At 42.7% G+C, this 25,768-nt stretch overlaps 1 protein-coding gene across 1 annotated transcript in view; it reads right to left on the reverse strand.

The window, feature by feature from the left end:
• Positions 1-210: 210 nt before the first annotated feature.
• Positions 211-25,768, reverse strand: part of RNF128 (ring finger protein 128) — a 41,163-nt gene continuing 15,605 nt past the window's right edge. Inside the window, exons 2-7 of the mRNA XM_040572210.1 lie at positions 14,276-14,523; positions 7,980-8,051; positions 7,309-7,391; positions 3,639-3,735; positions 3,012-3,180; positions 211-1,636 (exon numbers count right to left, since the gene is read on the reverse strand). Of these exons, the coding sequence (XP_040428144.1) occupies positions 1,521-1,636; positions 3,012-3,180; positions 3,639-3,735; positions 7,309-7,391; positions 7,980-8,051; positions 14,276-14,523 (785 nt within the window). The 3' untranslated portion in view covers positions 211-1,520. The remainder of the gene's footprint in view (positions 1,637-3,011; positions 3,181-3,638; positions 3,736-7,308; positions 7,392-7,979; positions 8,052-14,275; positions 14,524-25,768) is intronic.

The following is a 25,768-nucleotide window of genomic DNA, read 5'->3' on the forward strand; positions in this document are numbered from 1 at the left end:
CTGGGCTCAAGCCCCTCAGCAAAATTTTAATCCATGTAATGGAAGCATCCAGCACATAATTAGCACTCCTTATTCCAATTACTTTGAGCAAGCACTGGTGCTTTTTGGCCTCGCAACAGCAAACGAGTTTCAGGGTTGTGAGATAGGGCAGAACTGAGAATAGCATCTGCTTCCACATGAGCTGGTAAGCACCACTTAGTGTCAAACAGGTCATCAGAATATAGTTTTATTTACATTTTCATATTCAAATTCAATACAAATCATGAAATATTTACAACATTTTTAATTATACTATAGATAAGAAAAGGCATTGCTTTTCCCCTGCAGATTTAATAGTACCTTATTGCAGGCTTTAAGACAAAGCTCTGCTAACATTAGAAACAAACCATAGTTACAGAGATAAAAAAATAAAGTGCATCTGTAAGATGTCCTCAGTTACCTTTGATGGGCAAGGCCCTAAACTTAATATTGAAGTATCCAGTGTTCCTCCCCGACCCCTTCAACTCCCCACAGATGGCAGAAAACTTTTCCAATCATGTTACATTTACAGGACATCAGCTTTAGCACACATGCAAGACACTGCACAGCAACAGTCCACCATTTTTCAGAGACTGGGTTCTTTCCTAGGTGTTGCCTGAACAAGACACAGCAGATCCTTTGAAAAGGATCTACCTTTTCATCTTTAGTTCAAGTCTTCCAGAAGCCATCCCAGACTTCCACAAAGTCAGGACTCTTGCATATTGCTGCTGCTAGAGATGGTTATAACTCCAAAAATCATATAGGATCTTTCAGACTAATATCATCAGGTTTGAAAAGTTCCTGCATTTGTTCCCTTTACAGTATTGTGCAAGTCAGATTTGGCCTGTTAGCCTGAAGCCCTCTTTTTCCCTTTAGGAAATATGTGGTAGGTGGATTGGAGTGGAGAGGTCAAGAGTCACTCTCTTCACCAGATAACCAAAGACACTGTGGGAAAAATCCGGTTTGACAGACGTTACTCTGTACTTTCTCCTACCAAATTAGTGCACTGAAATATTAAATACAGCGTTGCTTTAAACTGAAAAACTGTGTCTGGTAAATAAGAATTAGACCAGATCAAAATCTATTTGTTTACAATGAGAATCCACTTGAATTAAAAACAATAAACAACAAAAAAAACAAGTCAAAACAATTACCAGTAGAGACAGCTACTACATAAAGAATGTTCTCCTTATAAAAGGAACTCAAATGCTGAAGAGAAGCTTTGCTGAAGATGGAACTTTTGTTTTAGTGTTACAATCTGACGTTTTCTTTATATTTAAGACAGCTTTATCTGAAGAGTGCTAAAACTAAATTCCACATGGGAGATGCAGTTTTAAGAATTGCAAACCATATAATCATGATTTAAATCTATTTGATCTCAGCATTTCCAAGGCAACATCGCTGCTACAGTCATCCACTGGATTCTTACAATGTTCTGTATATACGTGATTGCAGTAGGCAGCTCCTTGCAGAAGGCTTACACCATGTTGCTGGGCATATTCTTAGGACTTGACTTCATGAACTTGCGTTTCATCTCCCTCAAAAGTTGGGTTGTCAAGGGGTGGAACATTCACAGCTGAAGGTTGGGATTCATTATTTACAAGATGCGTGTTATCATCTATCCAGAACAAAAACAAGAAAAGACAAGTTAAAAAGCGTTACAGGCAAGCGTTACTACCTTAAAGCAAGACACGCTTGCTTTATTTCCACAAGCTCACTACAGTCGTCTTTTCTAGGCTTTGGAGTTCAGTTCTCACTAGTGTTGAGCAAGCATAGGTTATGCACGCAAGTGCCAGAAGGCAGCATGAAGCAACAAAAAAAAAAACAGAAAATAAGGAGACAATTCTCAGGTGACTTTAGGGCTACTAAAGACAGGCATCAGGAGTAACTCCAAGATACTTGGTTCAGGATAAACAGTGGAAGACATGGCAATTCCAAAAGGATGGCCTTCTCCCTACACAGTATTTTTGTTAGGTTGACATTAGTATTTGTCCTTGCCACTGAAGGTGAGAATACACGAGGGCCTGAGCCATCTAGCTAGTCCAGCATCACTTCATTTACTTATAGGGATGCCATTTCAGCTTCTGATGTTTAGCTTATAGGAAGTGCCCTTTGTTCAGCTAGGGTGCCTAAACGGGACGCTTCCATATACACTTCACTTGCTGGGGCATGATGTCCTACAGGTGGCAGCAAATCCCACACTTTCCTATTATATCAGCTAGGCATTCAGCAGGAGAGCTACTCAGCCACATCCCTTTCACCTCTGAAAGCCTCCACACTTACTCCTCTTTCCAAGGCAATTCCACCATCCAGGATAATTAAACTAATTTCTGTATCTGGAATCTCTTTCAATTAAAAGAAGAAACCAGAAGCACTGAGATTGTTGGCAGAGTTGAATATTAAAAGGCATTTTCAATACGTATGCTCTCGTTCAAAAAAGATGATAAAAGATGCTAAAGTATTAGCATTTGGAAATGCTAATCGTCTTTTGCAATTAAAACACTCTGAAAAGTGTTCAAGGATGACTCAGCCTTGGCAAAATCTGAACTTCAACAGGAAGTATGTCATTTCTGGTTTTGCATCATTTATGCTAAAGCTGGACAGACTTCCTAAAGATTTTCTGAGTATTTAATTACTTAAAGTGGACAGATGTGGTGGCAAAGCAACACTCACTCATCCAAAATGTAATCTCCAAAGAGACAACGAGAGAAGGAAAATCTTCAGAAATTCCCTTTGGCCTGCAAATATTAAGCTTGTGATTTTCAACTACTCTTTTCGTAAGCTTCTGTTTTTAATGCAAGTTTAGATTGTACCTCATTTGAATAAAGTACGTGTCAGAGCCAAGTGCTAGAACAACAGGGAAGATGAACACCTTGTTCTGCAGACAAGTCTTAAAGCACTGCTCTGTTATAAAGGCAAAAACACTCTAATTCATAGTACAATCAATGGAAGGGCAATGCAATCCAGCAAAACAGATGAAGCAATATACTTACTTTCTGATGGCGCATGTTCCTCCAGAACAGATTCATCTACTCCTTGTACAGAAGCATATCCAGATGATGCAGTTTCACTACGACTATCCTCTTCGTTAATTGAAGTGACATTTGATGTCCCACTGGATACTGTAGCTTGCACAGACTCTGTCCCATCTTCTACATCCACCTTTGCAAAAAAAAGAGAAAATGCTTAAGTTACAGCTTTGAAGAAGCATACATCTTTCCAGAAAAAGTGTCTGCAGGGAATGAAGTCTTGTTGACTTTCACTCAAAAGATTTCAAATAAATAAAAAAGCTCTGCTGTCAACCTTCAGCATCATAAGTGAAAACCAGCTACTGCCTATTTAGAGTGGGAAGTTAAGATGCAGCTTCCCCATTCTTCAGCTAGCTCTTCCCTTTTATTGCCCAGCATTAGGAAAATAGATTTTTCTTTCACTCAGTGCAAGTGTTCATCCTCCAGGCAAACTCTGACGTACATTTTAGCTGCTCCAGGCAGTGTCAGGCACTGGCAACAGCATCTTCCTCTGGCATTTGCCCAGATCAGAGGCAGAACACATGAGCAATTCTTTATGTATCCTAGCGTAATATTGATAGTGGCATCCACCACCAGGAAAGACTGACTTACCTCAACACCCAGAACTTTGAGTATGTCACACTTGCACATTGGGCATGTCCTGTGTTCTAGAAGCCAGGGGTCAATACAGTTCTTGTGGAAGAGATGGCTGGTGGAAGAAGGTAACCAACGAGTTATGTTTCACATCAGTAAAGATGTTTATGTAGCAGCAACTAGACTTGTTTACAAACGCTGAAAGTTCATTCATTCTAGAATGAATTACCTTATTTTGCCAGAAGTTGCAGTTGAAAGTTACAGCTAGCTGGTTAGTCTCTCAACCTATAGCTGTTTTATGGTTATTGGTTTCTCCACCCAGCTTGCTAAAATTCAGTATTATCTCTGCTACATCAGTCTTTTTTTTTTTTTAAATCACTGTACAATGGATTCCCAGCTGATACTTTAAATAATGCAAATATTGACACCAACAGTAACTTCAAGGTCAACTTTTGTCATGCAGATGCATGACTAAATAGCACTTCTGTTAAAAGTGCATAGAAAAAAACTCACCAGGTTATGTCCTCAACATAAACTACACTCCCACACATTTACTTTGCCTATACAGTCATTGTGTATTCCAAGTGGATATTTGGCAGGCTGCATACACAATAAATTAAATATAGTTCAGCCATTACAGATGCAAATGTTTGCTTCTATGAAGATACTCAGTTCCACAATGAGTCTGAATTGGGACACAGATTCAGACAGACTACTTGAAATCTCGTAATTTGCCCGTTCCTTCTGCCTGAATAGAAACAGCAAGGCACACAGGCACTGCTCAATGTTAATCACGTCTCTATTGTGAGAGAAGTGAAGAGTTCACCACATTTGGTGTTCGGTGGCCTACACCTAAGCATGATACAAAATTCCCCAATTCAGCTTACGTAAACATCACTTCCTTCCACCTGTACCAATGTAATGTCTGTAGTACAGCCTAAAACTTCCTTGATGCGTGACAATTTTGAGAACTTGTGCTTAGGTCTGGTGTACCTCTCCTGCTATAAATGCCTACAGTTTGACTATCTAGACAAGAATGCCTTCTGCAAACACATACGCCCCAGATACTCAGATACCACTGATGTGACTCACAGGAGCATTCAATTGCTTGTTTTGCTTGTTTCATTTATAGATACAGTTAAATGCTTTTAACAAGGAGGGTCTCATCACAGTGGCTGACCACCAACATCAAGTACATTCTTCCGGTGAATATCAGTTTATAGAGAGTTTAATATGGTTGATATTGGCAGAGATCATCAAGCAAACATGGTCATCTTAAGCTAGTCTCATTTACAGCCATACTTGGGCCAAAGAGGAATGAAACAAATATATTTAAAAGCAGCCTCAGAGCAAAACACAGTATAACAAATTCATCTATAAATAATACATTTGAAAGAAGTCACTCTCCTCTTAATCCAGTAAATCATGCTTTGTTTTACAAATTAATATCAAGATCAGGAGGCTTTATAGGGAACTAACATGACAGGCTTTAGATACTTAGAACTGACTTCTCTAAATGCCTCTGTACTTATGGCACTTAATTCATTACTATACAGGACTACCCACTAGCACAAATGTGACAAGGCAACCTAATAACCATTGAGACATTCCTGAAAGCTTATTCAGTTTTGTTTTATTCTAAACTATGATGCATTAGATCAAGGAAGTTTGTTGATAACACCTTACCAGCCCAGCCCCTTGATATCAAACCAGCTGAGAAGTCCTACTACTTGTAAACAGAGAGCTTTTGCAACACTGTAATAACTCCAGCTCAGATTTAACAGCGTTTGACAAATAACACTGCTCAGAACATAACAGCCACAGATTTTTCCATTCTTCAGAACTGGATTTTTCCTATATCAGAACTTTAAGTGCTTTTTCATAACCCTCCCCATGTAAAAGCACATTCTTCCCATATCAAATTTGTGCAGTTCACACAGTATTTCACCTGTGTACTTTAACTCTGATTTTAGAAGCTTTGCCGCAGCAGTCCCATTCAGCAGGCACACAGAGAACTCACACAGAACAAACTTCCTTAAACCTTGAAAAGGCTTCATTATTTATCTTAGGAACTATCAAATTAAAACAGTAGTATACCAGGCTTTCACAGGAGCACAATGAGATACAATAATATAAAATTCTAGAAGAATAAACTGCTATAGCTCTATTTTGGCCTTTATTTCAGAAGAGGCATGCAAGAATCAAGAAGTGTTTTCTTCTAAACTATACAAGTTAGCATGGTTTAACAAGTTTAGGTTACCAGACTGATATCCATGACCCTCTCAGGAAACAGGAAATTGAGTGACAAGAAATGTGCATAGTTTCACCAGTTATCTGCAATTTAGAGTTATTTTCATACACCAGTGTGGTGGTTTACTCAGCTGGGCAGCTGAGTTTCACCATAACCGTTCTCACTCCCTTTCTTAAAAGGGAAAGGGGGAGAAAATATGGTGAAAAGGGCTCAAGGGTTGAAATAAGGACAGGGAGATCATTCAACAGTTATTGTCACGGGCAAAACAGACTCAGAGTAGGAAGATTAATAAGATTTATTACTTATTACTAGCAAGCTAGAGCAGTGTGAAATTCAAAAACTAACACCCCCCCCCCCCCCCATCCACCCTCTTGTACGTAGTCCTCCTCCAAGCAGTGCAGGGGAATGGAGGCTGCAGTCAGTCAATGTCACTTCGTCTCTGCTGCTCCTTCACAGTCCCTCTCTGCCCCTGCTCCACATGGGGTCCCTCCCACGGGATGCCGTCCTTCCCGAACTGATCTGGCGTGGGCTGCCCACAGGCAGCAGCTCTTCAAGAACTGCTCCCACACGGCTCCGTACCACATGGTCCATCCATCAGGAGCAAACTGCTCCAGCATGGGTCCCCCACAGGCAGCAGCTCCCCCCAGACCCCCTGCTCCTGCGTGGGCTCCTCTCCACGGGCTGCAGCTCCGGCCTGGGGCCTGCTCCTGCGGGGGTTCTCTATGGGCCACAGCCTCCTCCAGGCCACATCCACCTGCTCCACCGGGGGCTCCTCCATGGGCTGCAGTGTGGAGATCTGCTCCATGTGGGACCCATGGGCTGCAGGGGGACAGCCTGCTCCACCAGGGGCCTCTCCACAGGCTGCAGGGGAACTTCTGCCCTCCTATGCTGACCAACCTTCGTCTCTGCAGGGCTCGTTCTCAACCCTCACTCTCCCAGCTGCTGTTATACAGTAGTTTTTCTTTCCCCTTTCTTAAATCTGCTCTCACAGAGGCGCAAACAACATCATTTATTGGCTTGGCTCCAGGCAACAGCAGGTTCCTTTGGAGCCGGCTAAAGGTGGCCATTATCTAACAGCAATTTCTGACATCTTCTCACAGAGGCCACCACTGCAGCCCCCCCACTACCAAAACCTTGCCATATAAACCCAATACAATCAGCAGAGGAAGAAATCTTTAAAAAGCCCTAGAATCTTCTGGAGAAGCAATGCGTTCAGCCAAGCTGTACAGTGGAAGGTAGCGTGCCCCTACAACCTGTGTTCATACAAGTGTGCATTTACATAGTTCCTGTAATCTGGAACACCGACAGATTCAAGAATTCATGCTCTGCAACAGCTTGATTTGAGCTTGATCAGCTTTGTTAACACAGCAGAAGGGATACCGAGTAGAGGCACGTTTCATTATTTTGGATTAAGGGTCAGTTTGGAAGATGACTTACTTGCATGTCAGGATACGCACTACTTCGTTTGGCTTGTATGGCTCAATGCACACAGCACAGCTATCTCCATCAGGACCAGTTTCCTAAAGTGGCAAAATGAATTTACAGCATTAATCAACTGTGAAAGCTTCTTCTGAACTAGTCAGATTTACTGTGGACAAAGGGGTCTAGCTAAAGTAATCTAAAATAGCTTCCATATATGATCTTATATAAACACATTTTAATGGATTACTCATAGTAAAGCTGATGTTTGAACAGAAGCATTCAAAGTTTAATCCCATGGTTTAGAAATACAGCTGCAAACCATCACTGGGTTATTTCAGGCACTACTGCAGAGGTTTGGAAATTACTACCACCAATTTTAACCACAAGAATAGCCAGTGAAGCTGGGAAGAGGTACTAGTTTACCTTTAAGCATCCATGCCACAAAATTAGGAACTCTCAACTCAACAAGAATACAAGTAAGCAGCTAAAAAAAAATTTATAAGAAAGTGCAGATTTGGAAGTCTTGCACCCCTGAAAAGGACTTGGTCTGAAAGAGGAACCACCCCTGCAACACAGTTACAGGTTCCAAGAGGCTTCTGCACCCTTTTTCCAGTGTGAAGGACCAAGCTTTACATTCTGTGCAAAGCATGCGCCAGAAGGCTCAGGAGATGGCAGACGAGTTATACCTTGTCTCCTTGCTTCAGGGTGCGCAGCTGTAACTGTCCAATGGCCTTCTTAGCTTCAGCCTTCAGTTGTCGCTGTAACAGAAAGCAGTCCTCATTAAACATGGTTATTCTTCTCATAAGTGGTGGTTACTATTACTGGTGCTTGCTTGCATTAGACACCTTGGTTTTATAACCTAGATGTTATCAAAACAAGCTAAGTAAGCATGAACACGCTATTTAGACAAAACATGAAACAAGCTTCAGGACATACTCATATGGTTATTGACTCTGGATGACACACCGAAGCATTTGCATATGTTTTGTTTTTACCTAACCTTCTCATAAAGCACAGGAATTTCAAAGGTTTCTTCTTTTAGAAGATGTGAGATAACATCTTGATCAGATTACACCTAGCCAAAATAAATAGAAACCTTCAAATTAACTTGGAACAGAAGACTGAACACCAAGTCCAACAATCAATAATTTTAACTACTTGCTTTATGACATCCTGGCAGAGACTCACACCACGATGAAAGGCGAGGCTCTTTGTCCATCAGCTCAGTTACCACCAGCATACCCTGAACTACTCTGCCACGACTTTCACAGAGCACAAACTGCTTACGAGCCAGTAGCCTCCTAGCACCGACCACACCTCTCAGGTGGAAGAATGCAGTTTTATCTCAGTTTTGGTTCAAAGTAACGCAAACAAAAAAAAAAACCCTCAGCTATTTTTCCCCTACTTCCACCACCTTGTGAAATAAATCAAGTGACTAGCCCCAGGTGGTTTACGAGGCAGCTTTAATGAAAGCAGAGGAGAAAGCTGAATTGCATTCCCCTCCACACCATTTGCTTGGTGCTGTCAGGACACCCGAGCAGAGACGAGCAGGAGCAGAAGCCCAGCTTGCCTGGCAACTGTTGCTGTCCAGCTGTCACTGCAAAGCATTTAATTAGCACAGGAGCCAACATCTCTGTTTAAAGGTCACAAGTTGGTGCTGTTCCACCACCATCAAGAATTGACTGTCCTCTCCCTCCCAGTGCTCTTATTGCCTCAGGACACGGAGGTGTATCAGGCAGCTCTGGCACTGCTGCCCCGATCAAAACTCCTCTTCCAGATTCAGCCGCTCCATGCAGGAACACTGTGCTGTTAACTTTCCAGCATTACTTCCCCAAACAAATTTTACTTCTTTTACAAGAATCTTTTTTGGGATGAAGGTGCAGGGCTGCTAGCAGAAGCAGAGAGGGAACAAGTTGGTGATGAGCTACTGATGACACCTAAAACTCAGCAAAGCTTGGTAATTCAAGACTGCATAAAGTTTCCTGTGCTGAAGCAGTTAGTGGCAAACAAGTTAATTTATATGGTCTGCTGTGATCCTATCACATAGCTTTGGTGAAGCCAAACTTACTGGTATACTATGTTGTTTTGGGCTTCTAACATATGGCATCAATATGCATCCTTTTAGAAGCTTCACAGTTAATAGCTATAGCAATTATCAAGAAAGATATGCACACAATCCTAAGGTGAAGGATGCAAGCAGGTTTTCAGATGTATTTTACCTATTAGAAAAAAAGAACTGATAAAATTTTCTTCAAAGCTTATAAAGATCTTCTCTTGAAGATACCAGTGTAAGTTTCTGTAAGCCACTTTAGAATCATGTTCCCCTTGTCAATGTTTCAGACACAAGCTACAAGGAAGTAGCCACATACTTGTCTCAGAAAACCTTGCGGCCCCTGAAAGTTTCAATAGCAAATGTAGCTCCATCAACAGACCAGGAATGCAGCAATATTAGTACCTGCGTTACAGCTACTTGTTATAAATCGAGAACTAAACTATCTAGGAGCGTACTCCCTCCTACAGTACCTAATCTACACATCTAATGTCAGGCCAAACATATTGACGGGACCCAACTGGCTGCAGAAACTCTGTTGGCAAACAGCAAAGTTTAAGTGTACTCAAATGGCTGTATGATTAATAATTTACTGAAACGATATTTTAGGTTTTGCCTGGGCACAAGTTTAATTGCTCTTCTTGAAATGCACCGATGGCAAAGTCACCTTTAACATTGATTTTGGTAAGTACAGCAGAACACACTTCCAGGGGGATGGCAAAAAGGCTGCAAGAGGAAGCTTTTAGTGAGTAGCCTACCAGGAGATCCAGGATACTCAAGCCTGGAATGTCAAAGCATTTTGTGAAGCCAGGCTTTTGGAGCAAACATTCAGTGTTAATGACTTTAAAAGCCTCAAGCCAGCAGCTCTGGAAAAACAAAAAGCTGACTAGGCCGAGGCAAGAAAAAAAGGAATCAAGGTATTAGAAGACAGGTCAGGTCCTGGTTGCTATCCAGGCTGCAGCATGTTGAAGTAGATATGTCCCTAAATGGGAAAGGTGGGTTTGCTGTCCCTAGTCTTACCTAGTCCCTCATTACCAATTTAATCTCCAAACCATCCTGCACAAGGGTGCCTTCCAGGCCCCCTGCGAGTACAGTCACAGCAATGCAGACCAGCAAGCTCTAAGGAGGTGAGGAACTCCTGCCACGGAAGTAGCTCTGAATTGCAGCAAGGTGAGCAACTCACCTCCTTCAAAGCCGTTAATTAGGTCAGTGCTCAGCTGCAACACCTAATTCTTATGAAATCACTGGAAGTGAAGACTTGAGCACAAATCAGAAACCAGGCCACAGATTAACATCCCTGGCCATTCTGCATTAAGAAAGGCTAATATATTGAAGAACTGAATTTGCCATTTCACTGACTAGAAAGGTAGCAAGGCACTTATCTTACTTCCCTTCCCCTGTTTTTCCACCTTTTCACCCAGAGACCTCACTAACAGACTGGAGAGGCGGACACTTGAATTTCAAGCCCAGAAAAAAAATACACATTCAGATAAATACCTGGTTGTAAACAGCTTATCTAGTTGGTTCATGAGGAAAATGCGACTCCATTTCAATTCACAATTAGGATAGATGTGTTATTAAACTCATGTTTTCACTTGGACCTCAAGATAACGTGACTGGCTCTTCTCCCTAGTCACTCGACATTAAATAAGGTTTGCACAGTTTCACGTTCCTGACTTGTACACAATTCCTGCTCAAGCTGAGTGAGAGCACTGCTGCCTTCAAGAAAATTCTGCAGCAAAGAATGCATTCAGACCATATGTGGGTTATATGTGATCAAACCAAGGAGAAAAAGAGTTCCTTCACTAGAAAATGCAGGTAGCTGTACCAATAAGTACAGAAACTGTTGGTAAATGGCGAAGATTAAATGTACTCAACAGCCTGACTACCTATAAAACAAGAGATCGCTTCTGACTTCTGAAAGCACTTGAGTCTGAAGACTTTTCCCAAGTTAAAGAAAATGAAAAGCATACTGCTAATATGGTAAATACCTTGAGACCATCCAGTTCAAACAGGGGTTACCCCTGTTTCTGCTCTGACCCCTAGCAAGCAAGTGGGATTCAAGAACCCAAAAGATACTAAAAACAGGCCATAGAGCATTATAATCATTTATCATGATAAGTTTATCACAGCGTTCTGTAAAGCAATCAGGAAGTGTTTCTTTTGGTTCGAGCAATATACAGACATTTAAAAAAAGACTAATGCTCAGTTGTACTATCAGACTTCACAGAATAGCAATATAATCCCACAGGGCAGGTCAAAAAGTGCACAGATGCTATAAAAATATAACACTGGTAAAGGCATACGTTCAGATACTTGAAAAATTATATTAATTACTATGAAAACACAACTGTTTCTTAAATATACGTCCCAGAATAATGTAAAACCCTTAGACAACTGTGTGATGGAGGAGAAAATAACCCACCAAATAACAGACTAAAGTCCAGACAGTCAGAGTCTCTAAAGGGCTGAATGATGACAGGCAAGTTCCACATGTCGCTTGCACACTGATAAGCTGATTGACTAATATTCAGTGTTTCAAAGTCTCTGTTTTGAGACTTCGGAAATGCTCTGAAAATCCAGTCAGCTAGTTAACAGAGAACACTGCGGAGCCACCTTTTTCCTAGTTCACCTTCACTAACAAGAACTTTTTTTTTTGTTATTCTTTGCTTATCTTATCCCCGTGAGGTCAATTTTTAGATGCCTTGGTACAAAAAACAATTGAAAAAACAATTCTGGATTGTCTTGGGTTTCACTTCTACAAAGTAGTACATTTTTTTCACGATGGCAGAGAAGCTTTCTTTGATTCTTATACTTTATAAAGCACTTTAAGGCTCCTTAATTTCAGTTTGGCTGAAATCATGTGGAACTGGCATGTCATTTGTCAATGTTATTTTTCAATCTAAAGTAAACTTTGTGCACACGGAGCCCAAGATAGAAACAGTTTGTGAAGTTGCAAGCCAAGCCAACTGGATTTTCCCAGTACCATCTACCAGAGGCATTAATAACATCTGTAGCTCTTTGAAAGCCTGAAAGATCAGAACAGAGCAGAACTTCCGCAACTACTCTGTTAAATACCTTTGCAGGATGAAATATCTTTTGTATGATTTGATTACAAGCATCTTTTGCAGATCAGCTTCTAGGGCACCCAATCCTGTTTAGCGCTGGAACTGAGTTCCCACTACGGGGTAGTTCAGACAGAATGAAAGAGGATATTCAGCAGCAGGAGACAGTATGCTTCCCTGTCCACAGATGTTAGCAAGTGGACAGCATCAAGATACAGGGCTCCATGCCATCCCTCGTGAAAGGTACTACAGACACAACCCAGCACAACTTCCAGTGCTACATCTCAGTCAGATGAGGCCTTCCAATACTGCTCTTCCAGCTATTCCCTTATTGCATTCTCATGTCACTTCCAGGTGTTGCATAACGTCAGAACACAAAAAGTCTAAAATGAAGCACTAACAGGAAGCCTAGCCCCCAAGATAAGGCGGACAGCTTAGACAAGGCACAAATAGAGTTTTCAGTCCACTGCTAGATGTCTAGTCTGTAAGCATATTGCCAGCTGACTGTTCCTCATCCACAAGATTACACTTAAACAACAGGATTCCAGAATATCAACTCGACTGAGTTAGGAGCTGTTGTTATGAGCAAGAACCCGGCATTCAACTCTGGCCAAGTTCCCTGTGAACATTGCTGTCATTCACCCCAGTCTCTCCCTGCCAAGAACAATGGTCCTGCATGTTAACATTTTAGAGAAGTCAGTCCCAAAGTGTTATCAATGCCCAAAACTGGCCTAAATTTCAACACCCGCGTCCAACTTCTAGCTTCAGATTAGTTCAGAAGGATCTTGCTCAAGGGGCCTGAACTCTCCACAACAGCACAGAAACTCGTCAGGGCACATATTCTTTAGTGGCAGAATGTCTCCTAAGTATCTAACCCAGTCCTGACGTAATTCCCAAACCAAACTAGAGTAAGATGCTTATGCTACTTTATGCTACTACTACCTGTAGGAGAGGACTCTAGTAACAACTCTTCTTTCAGAGTTCAGGTACCTCCTGCAAAAAGCTTGCAAAGAAGCACTGCAAATACCCAGTCGTCTTTGCAACACAGCTGCAAGGGAAGTTCTTGTATCTGAACCATTCAGATCCTGTTCCTCCTGCTGCCCATCACCTTTGACAGACATCATGCTAGTACTTAATTCTCACCTTTAAGGCTTCTGCTTAAGCCCTGAAGTAGCAGGTGTAAGGTGGGTCTGATCAGACTGAAGACAAAGCTGTGTGCATTAGTTGTATCAGCTGATCAGATAATTGCACAGAGGAGAGTTACTTGGAAACTTAACTCATTAACAATTGCCTGCCTGGGGGTTAAAAAGAACACAACAGTGCCTTTTTCCACCTCCTAATTGAGGCTGTCACTGCAGCTCTGAGAAAGCTTTCAGTTAGAAAGAAGCTTTCAACAAGAGGCAGTTTCCTAACTTGTGGTCTACAAAACACGACAGGAGTCATGCACCATTTTGCAGACATATTTGTAGTCGTGTCTCACATCGCAGCTAGCACATAGGCAGCACTACGTGGGAAGTGTGAGGGTCAGCTAAAAGCAGGTTAGCTCTCTCACCTCCTCCAATACACCAGCATTATTGCTGCACTGCAATGCAGGGAGTAAAATTGTAGGAAAAAGTTGGCAAAGCATCATCGGCTGCACTCTCTAGATACAATTAGATAGGTAACATTTTGCCATTTATTTGAGTAGAAAGATTTTGGCTGTTTAAACATATCTCCCTTAGCAGTTTAAAGACTACACAATCTCCTTCCTGTGGAAGGAAGGAATTTAGTGATTTTGGTGCTCAAGCACTATTTCAGCCTTAAGATCCACAGCACAGTTGCTCAGGTGGATAATAGGCGATGGCACACACAGAGACAACACACTCACCTGTTTCCTGGACTGGGCCCTCGTGATCCTGAATCTCCGAGCAGAATAAAAAATAAAGTAACCCACGGTTGCTGCTGTGACAATGAAAAATGACACTGAGACAAAGAAGATGGAGTAGTGATTCATCCAAGGACCGTGCTTTTTCCCCACTTCAATAACCATTGTCACTTTCATGCCACTCTCGATCCGGCGTAAGATCTCCATGCCTTTCAGGTTGCCAATCATAATTGCAACAATGCTTCCTGCACCTGCAAAAGAGAAGGGGAATCCATGCTCAGTTCCCAGGTGCTCCGTTACAGTCATCATCTTAGAGGCTCTGGTTCAAATGCCAAAGAACACACCGGAGAGTTTCTAACTGGCATTAACAGATTTAATACAACTGGAGGAATAAGCATCATCTCTTTGTACTTGTTCAGCTCAACAGTATAGCAAACCATATTTAGAATTCATTCCTCCCCATAAAGCTCCTCACTCCCATATGGGACACTCATCATCATCATTTTCAACAACACTTTGGCAATTTATATTTTAACACGCCTCTGAGCTACATGAAATTAAAAAGAAATCCTACAAACACAGCAAGGTCACTAGGGATTGAGCTCCTGGAGATAATGCCCAGATGCCAGGCACAGAGCTGGTGACTTAGGGATGCTTCCTGTAACATATCTGCCTCCCTCCCTGCTCTGCTGCTAGTTCTTAACTAAATTTAACAGCACTGTTGAGTACTTATCCAGACACCAAACTATCAAAGCCTAGGTCAGCCTTTGCTCCTGCATTTTCAGAAGCAACTGAAAAACATTTGAGTGAAATTTGGTGGCAACTATAAAGGTGCAGGTTTGTAAGGCAAGTTCAGAGGGATGCCAATATTGAGGTGTGCTTGGCTTTTAAACTGTGAGTGGCAGACTAAGCCCCATCCAGATTTTAACATCAGGGTTCGTTTCCTTGATTATGCATCATGGCAAAACATCAGAGGAAGGAAGAGTTTTACGGTTGGAAGAAATTTCAAGCAACTCTGGTCACCAAACACTGACTTGAAAAAGGCTGTTTTCATTTCAAGTGGCAAGTGGTGAGGACCCCTCATACTATTTGTAGGAACTTCAGGCAGTCCCAATACAGCAAAGAAGTTCTTAGGAGAAAAAGGGAGAAAGGAAGATGAGTAAGCAGTCCCTGGTCTCTCTAAACCAAATACAAGATTCAAAGACTAGCTGGTAAGGAGTCCCACTGAATTAAATCAGCTGCACAACATTCGTAATATATTACACGGCGAAGGAATAAAGGCTGTTACAGAAGTGCTATTTTTAGCTAACCTCCCAGCCAAACCAGTTTTATTGGTGAGACCAATTTTTTTTCCTCCATTAAGAGAAACCTCATCCAACTTTCAGCTATCAAAAACTAGAATTGGTGTTAAACCAAAGGCTCTCATTTTAAATAGCACTTATTAATTTTCCAGCTTGCTCATGTAATGCCTTTGATCTGAGATGTCTAAGCATGATGTCTAGCAATTCTTCCCAGTGAGAACTCATCTTTTATTCAGAAAGCTCCCTGTAATGAGAAGTACATCTCAGAGCAGGGAAGGGATAGGGAAATAAGTCAGACTGCACCTACCATCCTTTATGATGAGCTAGGATTTACAAGCCAGTTATAAAACGAGCTGGAAGGAGGTGGTAGGAACAAGAAAAGAATTAAGCATGGGTCAGGTCAGGAGCTGAGACTTATTGCTTTTGTAAGCGTGGAGGAAAAGCGTGGGAGAACAGGTTGTGACAACAAGAAAATAAAAAGCTTGCCAAAAGGCTTGTTCTGCCTTATTCCCCTCCACTTCTACATGCCTCACCAGTCAAATATAGCTTGTGGTTAAGTGCAATACAACACACAGTAAAGGGATTTGTGTTAATGAAATGTCACCACCAACCCGCAAAACCATTTCAACTACCGAGTCAGCAGTTGTAATGAAGTTTTACACCCTTAAAAAACTTAATTCCACCGAAGTTTCAGGCTAATCAGTTCACCAGGATGTTATTAGAAGACAACATTAAGTTCTTTCCTAGTACCTTCCACACACCCACAGAGATTTCTCACAATTTTAGCTGCTTTGGATCAAAACATGTGTGCTCATCCAGTCAAGTTCGAATCATTGACTGCAGCTATTGAAGAAAGGAAGTTTAGGTGGGTGTTTTCTGCTCCGCCTCATTCATTCAAGCACCCTCGCTGGGAGCCACAAGCTGCTGGCCTCTTTTCCTCCTGTCACTGCAACCCTTAATGCACCCATGAGGAGGTGGAGGAGGGAAGACATTGTTTCATGAAGGAGCAGACTGGTGGTGTGTTGGGGTCAAGTTTTAGGCATGGCCAGCTGTGGCAACAATTAGAAATTTATTTATTGATTTATTTTTACCAACAATGAAGAAAGCACAACTTTTAAGAGCTTTGACACTGCAGGAACTAAGGCAAAATTGAGAGGATGGTCATGTCCATCAGCATCTGCACTGCTGCCCCTTAGAACAAAACCCTGCTGACATGTATCAGCATCCATCTTTGGTATTTTGTACTACGAGTGCAAGCTTTTAGGTCCAGCAATTCATTTCTAAAGGCACTTACAGGTGAGCTAACCTGACAGCACATAGTTAACCAAATGCCTTGTGCCAACAGTCAGTGCTGTTCCAGGATTCCTTTCCCTTTATTTCAGAGCCTGGTTGACCTGGGCCACTAGTGGCACAGGCATTCGGTCACTTTAGAAGCTCCTTTTGGACAAAACAAGGCTCTGGCACCAATACAGAGTGCCTGTCAGGGGAGCACCCGAGGCTCCTTTTGGCAGGTGGAGGCCTTATATGACACTGTGTTGGCCTGAAGCTAAGCTAGAAGCCCAGAAGTCGTGTTTAGGCACACTGCTGTGCTGCTAGAATAAAAACAGCTAGGACAAACCCCACTCAGTGCTTTCTGAGCTGCTGGAAGGATCCCATCGTGGCAAGTACTGAAACATGCCTGTGGCCAGGAAGCCGCCAGCTTGAACAGAGGCTTCTGACAGTGCTTGGGCATCTTAGTAGAAGTGAGCTATTTGAGGGGACACCTGCAGAGGTGTCTCAAACACAGCGGCTGCCCTGAACTGGCACCTTTTCTCTAGACTCCAGCAAAGTAAGAGGAATGTCAATCACCTGTGCATAGCAAAAAACTCTCAGAGACCCAAAATCCTAGCCTAGAAGTCAGCTTTTGTGATTCAAGCAGGGCTTCCTATAAGAGTTTAAGGGAAGTTAGAAGGTACGATTAAGCTGCTGTTTAGTTAACAATAGGGTCACATTGCTAAACAGAAGCAAAATCTGTTGAGTTAAACATTTCCCAGCTCTCTCCTTTTCCATCTCCTATGAAAAGGAAGTGGGAAACTTACTCAAGTCTTCAGACAAATATAATCTGCCTCTGTAGGTCTGGACTTTTGCAAAAGCTTCCCCCCAAATGATGGCAGCCCACTGGTCAAAATCTGAAAGATGCCGTTCTGCAGACACCGGTTGGCACAAGAACTAAAATGGTTTGCAGGGGTGGGAGGAGAAGAGCTGGAACAAGCACATTTGGCACACAGGAAGGGTACGTGACTAGAGATCAAAGTTTTACTCTTCCTGTATCAGGTTTACAGAGATGCGGAGTGGAGTTTCATCTATTTATAACAATATAAATAGATATATTAAACCCTGCCCTGCAAAGGCCCTCCTTGTTCTGCCATTACACTTCTGCTTCATGCTACCCTGTAAACATGAAGTTACAGGTTTGGCAATTCAGAAGAGAAATGCAGCATGCAAGACGTGCTCATAACTGGCACTATTGACTTTTGCACAGTAAACACCTGCTTTTTCCACAACAAGGGGATTACTGTCACCCTGTGCTGCTCCTGTGTGAGCTACAGATAAATCAGTTCTGAACCACTGCCCTGTGTGGTGGGACTCCATGGCTTGTGTCAAGGCAATGCCTGCATGGCAGATCCATGCTGGGCACACAGCTAACATTAACTCTCACCTCACAGAAGCAGCTCCAAGGAGCTGTCACAACGTGCTCAGGTTCAAAACTACAAGCCGATTCCCACAAAGGAGAGGATTTTCAGACTTCTAACATTGTTTTCCTTCCACACCCATGCAAGTGAAGGAATGAGAAGCTCTAGCAGCTTGGAGGAACTACCTCCTTCCCAGGCACATATGAGTACAGCCGCAACTTTTGGAAACACCTTAAGCAGGTTTACCTGGGTGTTAGTGATTTTTTTTTTCCTTTAAATTAAAAGGGAACTGTTTTTCACAGATATTGATCATTCATAGACAGCATTGAGCATTCCTCTCTCACTTCCCTGCTGGGACCCATTACAGTTGTTCTTCCCTTCAGGCACTTACTGCAGCCTCCAGTGGGTCTGGGGAATTCACAGGGGGAGACAGGGATTCAAATGAATTTCATAAGGAATGCACCAGGTTTTCCAGTAATTACAGACTCTATGACTGAAAGCTTTCTGTCCAGCCCACCAAGCTCACTACTATTAAAGCATTTTTATTACACCAAAAGAAAATAAAACATTAGAAAGGAGCTCTACCAGCACTCCAGGTGGAATGAATACAACAGCCCTCCAAGAGCACAGCTGCTAGCTATATGTGTAAACACAACAGGAATATTTCCTTACCTGGGATGGAAGTGTAACACTACCTCGACCATAATTAAAATTTAGCTCTACACTTCCAGTGAGCAGCCACTGGCACTCACTGCATGAAAGCATCAGACCAAGCACCAAAACTTTGAGTTCCACCAGAACTTGTCCCATTGCTGTTGTCATAACTACCGTCCCTTCCAAGACAGCTTTGGTAAGCAAACCTTTCCCTTAGGAGAAGGGGATGTTACAGCAATGTGTTCTCCAGGGTAAAACCCTGCCTCCTGGACGTTCCTGTGCAGGCTCCTACAAGTTTAAACCACTCCACCCATGGCAGCCAAAGAGGAGGAAATGCCTTTTGTGCATGCCATTCCTCCTCACGGAGCTACAGCAAGGTTGAAGTCAAACTTCGCTGTTGCCCTTTCAGATCTTTGCTTTTTCTTCCAGATCATACGGGAAGAAAAGAGAACTTTGCAGCTTTTGTGTTACTCAATTTAGCTTTTGCATTGTGCAGTTAATAAAAGTGAAACACAACATGGGAAGGGGAAGAAAGAGCCTCCAGTAATTTAAATCTTTGCTGTGTTACCAAAACCCTTCTAGTTAAGGCCATATTTAAGCTCCCCAGCTAATTAACTGCCTGAGAACAAATTCACTTTCAAAGAAAACTTTAAGCACTGGACTTTAAGGAACCTTTCTTTCATTCCCACATTTTCTCATTCACCGCCTGAGTTCCATAACCAAGAAAACAGAACTGGCAACACCTGCTTTATGACTGTACGCTCCTTTTGGGTACGGCACGTTTTAACATCTAACACGCCAGTCACTAACAAAACATCACATGGCTCTGAATCTTCAGTAAGAGCTTCAGTTATGAAAGTTGCCATCATTACACATCTACTCTACAGCTGACTTTAACACACAGGTGCTGTTACTCTCCAGTACCTAATGCCACAGAGAACACAATTCAGTCTAATGTTTTCACTGCACAAAACTCCAGTGTAACATTGACAAAAGCAGACTTTTATGAAACCCTGACAAAGCTTTTTGAAGTGAATAATTAGCTTCCAGTTTAGGACAGGTTTGCATATCAGAGCTAACTCAGGAACTTCAACTGCCCTAGCTCTTCTAGTCTCACTTAAAATTGGTTTCTCAGCTTGTTCAGTTAAAACTAGGCATTGGAACTGGTCCGCATTGTTTAAACTTACTCTAAATTCAGTTCAGGTCAACTTATGAAAGCCCCTTTCATTTGAGTTTGAAAGCATTATTAATAATCTGGGGCAAATTCAATAGGTCTTCAAGTGTAGTTTTTCCTGGACAGCAAAGGCCTAACCCCTGTCATGCCTCTGGCGACACTCATTACGAACAGGCCGCAATACAGCCTGAAGGGACTCCCCTCCCTCCCCATTGAGAGCAAACCTAGATACAACATAGATCGGTAAAAGCATTTGAAGAAGGCAATAGTTTTGTAGACATTTTTGAAGAAATATAATTAGGAAAGTTACTTCAGAAAAAGGAAAAAAAAAGCTAGGATAACACACACACGAGCTACAAAATTTCAGATTCAGTCCTATTTCCCCCCCTTGACAAATGTCTGAGGTTTTTCATCATGCTTGAGGGCAGTGAAATTAAATGTCAATGCTTTCAACAGCATTACTTCACTCTGTCCAGAGAGCGCCTTGTGCAACCAACAAACCCCTGCAGCACCGCTTCAGCTTCCTCACCCCCAGAAGCAGCCCCATGCACCCCACAGCCAGCCCCACACCAGCCTGTGCTTGTGGTCTGGGTGATATCAAGCATATTTAACCCAGGATTCAACCAATGCTATATTTTCCTCAACATTTGACTGTTCTTTAATATTGAAGGGAAACCATTTCATGGAAGTGGCTGAAGGAGAAGGAAAGCAAGCAGTGCAGTACAGCTACCTGAAAGTTAAACATTATCCTCCCCTGTGTAGAAAGCTTTCTGACAGGCTAACTGCAAGTTGTTTAATATTGCAATGGCAGAGCGAGTCTGGACGAATTAAGAATTTTTAAAAAATAAGAATAAAAATGGAGTATCACGTTTTTGTCTAACAAAGAAATTAAGCAGCAATTCAGTATACGAATGAACTGTTTTCTCTCAGCGTGTTAGGAGGACTGAGAAATGAAGATGCAATTATTAACGGATTAAAGGCTGCAGGCATTCTGCTACAGCTGAGTAAGTTCTGCCAGAGAACTCCTCGAGGATGAAAGATTTCATTTTTAAAGAGCATGCATGATCTTGCAGAGAAGTCTTCAGAGAATGCAGTCACACAAGAACTGTTCGAAGCACCATGGCAATAACCCATCACCCCCTTCCCCAGCGCTATAAAAACCCCAGCTGAACACCACATAAACCACATGCTCAGAAAAAGCAGAATGGAAGAAATTTACTTTTAATTTCAGTTGCCTTACATACAAAAAAAAAAAAGCAGTAAAAAAGCAGACTTCTGAGTTTAACTTCTCCAGAATAGGTAAGGCTCTGCTTCACCAAAGCAGAATCGCTATCTGGAGACTAAGGAGATGAAATACAAATCCTGGTTTTGGTAAGGTGGTGGCTAGATCTTTGCTTTTATCTACGTGATACGGTGCCTGAAACACACAAGATCAGAACTGACCGTGCCTTCAGCCACAGGAGCTAGCACCCCCCAGACTTTCTTTAGCCACCCAGATATCTCTCTCAACCACATGATCAAAAAGGCATTAGGCAATGAAGCCATCTCCTGCACTTTAACATGAAAGGCAGTGTCAGTTGACTCTCCAAGCTGTTTCCTACCACCTCAGCACACCTGCCTGTTCAGGCAGGTGAGAACAGTGATTATTACTCTGCCTTTCAGGTTTTAAAAGTGTAACACTTCGCATACTGCTTACCTCACCGTATTGAAATAGTAAGAAACAGGGGATTTCTGGCAGTTGTCAAACAAGCTGGTACAAGTTTACCATTATATAGTAGAAGGGAACATTAACAGTGTATGCACACCGAGCCCATATTCTGGATGTGATGTAATTCCCCTTGGGTGTAAGATCAGCACTGCACACAAAACCTATTGTGCCCAAAATCATATCATGCTATGGGCATGAGCTTCACACCTGGCCCCAGACAAGCACCGAGAAGCCATAAAGCCTGCATCCTAGCTCTTCGCTAATAAACGGTACAAGGTTTACAAAAAAAAATATTGCTTTCAACCACATGCACAAGGCCAAGTCTTTATCAGGAATGCCAATCTGACCAGAAATCACCTGTCCCAGCACTTATCTTCATTTGTAGATGCTCTTAGAGGAAACTTCATCTTCACAGCTTTATTGCAATGTGATAAGCTCTCCCCTTTGCAGGAGGGAAGGGTGACTGAACTCATTCCAGGAGCAATTTAAGCCTGGATAAGCTGACACATACGTAGTCCTGTCCCTCCCCTTCCACTCCTCCTTTGCTCTCTCCACCCCAAACATTACCTGGTCCAAGATAAAAGAATCACTCACTTCCAGGCTACTTCTCAGTTATTTAAAGCAACAGCCCCTTATGACCCCAGCTTTTTGATTGGGTTCTTACTCACACTATCACATAAGCTTAATGAAATCCAGTTGCAGCTTGTTTTACTGGGCAGCTGGCACTATTCTCGATCTCTTTCTCAAAGTCTTTCAAACTACACAGGTAAATCCAAAACAGCAAGACACTCAAAAATTTGCAAAAAAAATCAGCAGGAGTAGGCAGCAATAGCCAGAGGTTCAAAAAGAAGAATAAGTTAAGGAACAGGAGCAACACGGAGAAATTTAAAGCTGAGGGAGAACCTTAGAAGATCCTAAGCATGGTAAAGACAAAAATGGGGAGAAGAGAAAGCCCTGCTAACTAGTGGTTGTGCACAGGCTTGGCCTGGAAACACAAGCCTCCTTTGACCTGAGCAGCGTATTGTGCTCACCAATGTTACGTTTACTCGTGGGACCGGGACCACATTGCTTGGGAAGAGCCATCCATGTTTGCCCTGGGAGGCTGTTCGGTGAGGTTGGCCTCCAGACCACACACACAACCATTACTGTGGATAAGGAAGATTTCCACACTAGGAAGTGTGGAAACCTTTTACCGAACAGGCTGGGTGTCTAAGAGGAACACACGCAGACCAAACAGTTTTAAATAACATGAGTTTCCAGAGCTTCCCAATGGGTACTGGAGCTGGAAACCAGCATGCATATCCTATTTGGTTTAAATAGTGTTAAGAGTGATGATTTGCCAAGTGAATCCGATCACCAGCCTTCCCTCCACCCCTTCTGAGCCTTTAAGACTTGTACAAACGCTGCCAGGCCCTAAATCTTAGAATATGAAATCATCCTTTAAAGCAGCAGCCAAGACAGTACACTTGTTAAGGGCACCGCAATGTGAAGAGAGCTGTCATGCAGATCTCATTCATGCCTTTCGGTCTGTGGCACTGACAAGACTGAAATACCACCTCCTAATCCCACAAACAGCGTTTAAAGCCCTCTGGAGAAACACCAATCAACACTCCTTAGTGAGAATTCTTCAGCAACTATATTCAGCAATGTTCAGCAGTTTTGATTTGGTAAATACATTGCTCACCCTCTTCAAATGAATCACAGAATGGTTTGGGTTGGAAGGGACCTTAAAGTCCATCTGGTTCCAACCCCCTGCCATGGCCAGGGACACCTCCCACCAGACCAGGTTGCCTAAAGCCCCATCCAGCCTGGCCTCGTACACCTCCAGGGATGGGGTATCCACAGCTTCTCTGGGCAGCCCATTCAGTGCCTCACCACTCTCCGAGTAAAGAATTTCTTCCTTATATCTAATCAAAACCTACCCATTACTCCTTGTCCTCTCACTACACTCCCTGATAAAGAGTCTCTCCTCAGTCTGCTGCTAACATCCCCTGCTTTATCATACTCGCAGCAGGTAAGTACCACTGGAAATCAGCAAGTTTGAGGCAGCTGATGATAACATAAGTCAGCACAACGTAAGCCAGAAGGCATCTGTCTGCAGAAAGACACGTTTGATACAGTCAGGAAAAGCATTGAGCCCGACCGCTGTTTGCCCAGCGGCATATTCAGGACTGGAGGCAAACAAGCAGTGTCATTGTTTTAGGGCCACGTGCCCCACACAATGAAGCCTCTGCTGCCACAGCTGTCACTTAGGATTTTAATTCATCCTTCCACATTTCAGCAGCCCAGGAAACCCAAAGAGCAAGGGTACTTAACAGGCCTATTCTGGGCTATTTAAGGGATTGGTGCCTACCTTGTATATTTTTCCATGGTACAAAGGTACCTAAATCGGATGAGGAAGAGCAAGGTCAGGGTGAGAAGCTGTCAGCAGCAGCAGCAACCAACCTGCTCTGCTCCTCAGTTCCTCTCTCAGCTGCTCACAGACCTCTGTCCCAGGGGAAACCCCAACTATCGCACCCCACATACCCTGCAGATGTGAGATTAGGCCCACCAGCCCAACCCAGCAAACCACGTTCAGCTATCTGAATGCCCCTAGAGCTGCAATATTAATTTACTCTGAACCAGGTAGCCAGAAGAACTAAACTGAGCCTGCAAAGACAAAACTGCAGTACATACACATTGAACAGCTATTCTTAGATTCAGAGCTGTGAACTCCAGGCACTGCAGTCTGCAAATACCACCTTGGATGTGCTCAGTGCAAACCCCCACTCACTGCAAAGGAGAGCGGAACTATTTGTTTAGACAACATTTACAAAGCCTCAGCACAGCCTGCCTTGGGATTACCATTCTGCCTCAACCCTTTGCTTTAGCAGGACCAGTTTTACAGGTCGCATCAGCCTTTCAATATTGTGGCATAGTTTTAGTTTCTTTCCGAAGCTCATGCTTCATACAGATTTCCACCAGAGCACAACTGCTCTTTTTTTGCTGTATGCTACTTCCTCTAAACGTATGGTTGATAGCCTTAATCTCTGCTGAATTCCTGCAGAGCAAGTCAAGTGGCGGTGCTATGTATGTGACCTTCCCTTCCCCTTTCACCTACGGACAAAAGTTTAGACTTGAACCAGATCTCATCAGCCTGCAGCACACTGTTACTGCTTTAGCCAGAATTACTTAGCTGTGTTCTCACCGAATAAGCCCTCTGCAGATCAGGTGATGTGCTCCTCAAGGCTAGAGCTACACAACAGAGAAACCAAACAAAGTTATCCCAATAGTTTTCTGGCCAGCAGAGAGTTCTTCTTCACCAAGCACAGGGACATACCACCCAAAAACACTTTCGTCCTTCCTAACGTACCCTGATACCCAAACCACTTAACAGCCCGCTTCTATCTTAAGTCAAGGTCCACCTTTAAAACAAACCAACTCTTACCGTGCACTTTTTTCCCCCCCTCACATGCTGTGGTTTTTCCTCCAATCAAATGTCTTTTTCAGAAGGTCAATATAGATTACAGAGAGGTGCAATTATAAGCACACAGAACTGTACTTTGAAACCCTGCTCAGCCTGCCACTGAGAGGTACCATCTTCTTAAAATGAGCACAATTAAAACTCAAGTTTGCTAATTGATAAGGTTCTGTGCTTATAAAAGTACAAAGTAAATATTACTTTGGACTCCGTTAAATCCTTAGCATTCTACGTGTTGGAGAGTATTAAGCAGGATTTGATCATATCTGATCTGGCTATTTATTGTGTTCTGCTGTTTTTATTGGCAGTTTTGTTTTGTTTTTTAACTAAGTTGGCATACCAGAAAGTTTCCACACACAGCACTGATATAAGCATTAAAGAATTCCTCAGCCTAAACATGTTGGTTACAAGAAAAGAAGTCTCTCAGAGCAGGATGATAAGGTCACTGCAGTCAAGTACAGGCACAATGAAGTCTCTGAAGAGGGAAGTCGCTGCAGAAGCCCATTTTGTCAGCCACAGAAGGCAGC

Source organism: Cygnus olor, chromosome 13 (assembly GCF_009769625.2).
Source record: "Cygnus olor isolate bCygOlo1 chromosome 13, bCygOlo1.pri.v2, whole genome shotgun sequence".
Lineage (NCBI taxonomy): Eukaryota > Metazoa > Chordata > Aves > Anseriformes > Anatidae > Cygnus > Cygnus olor.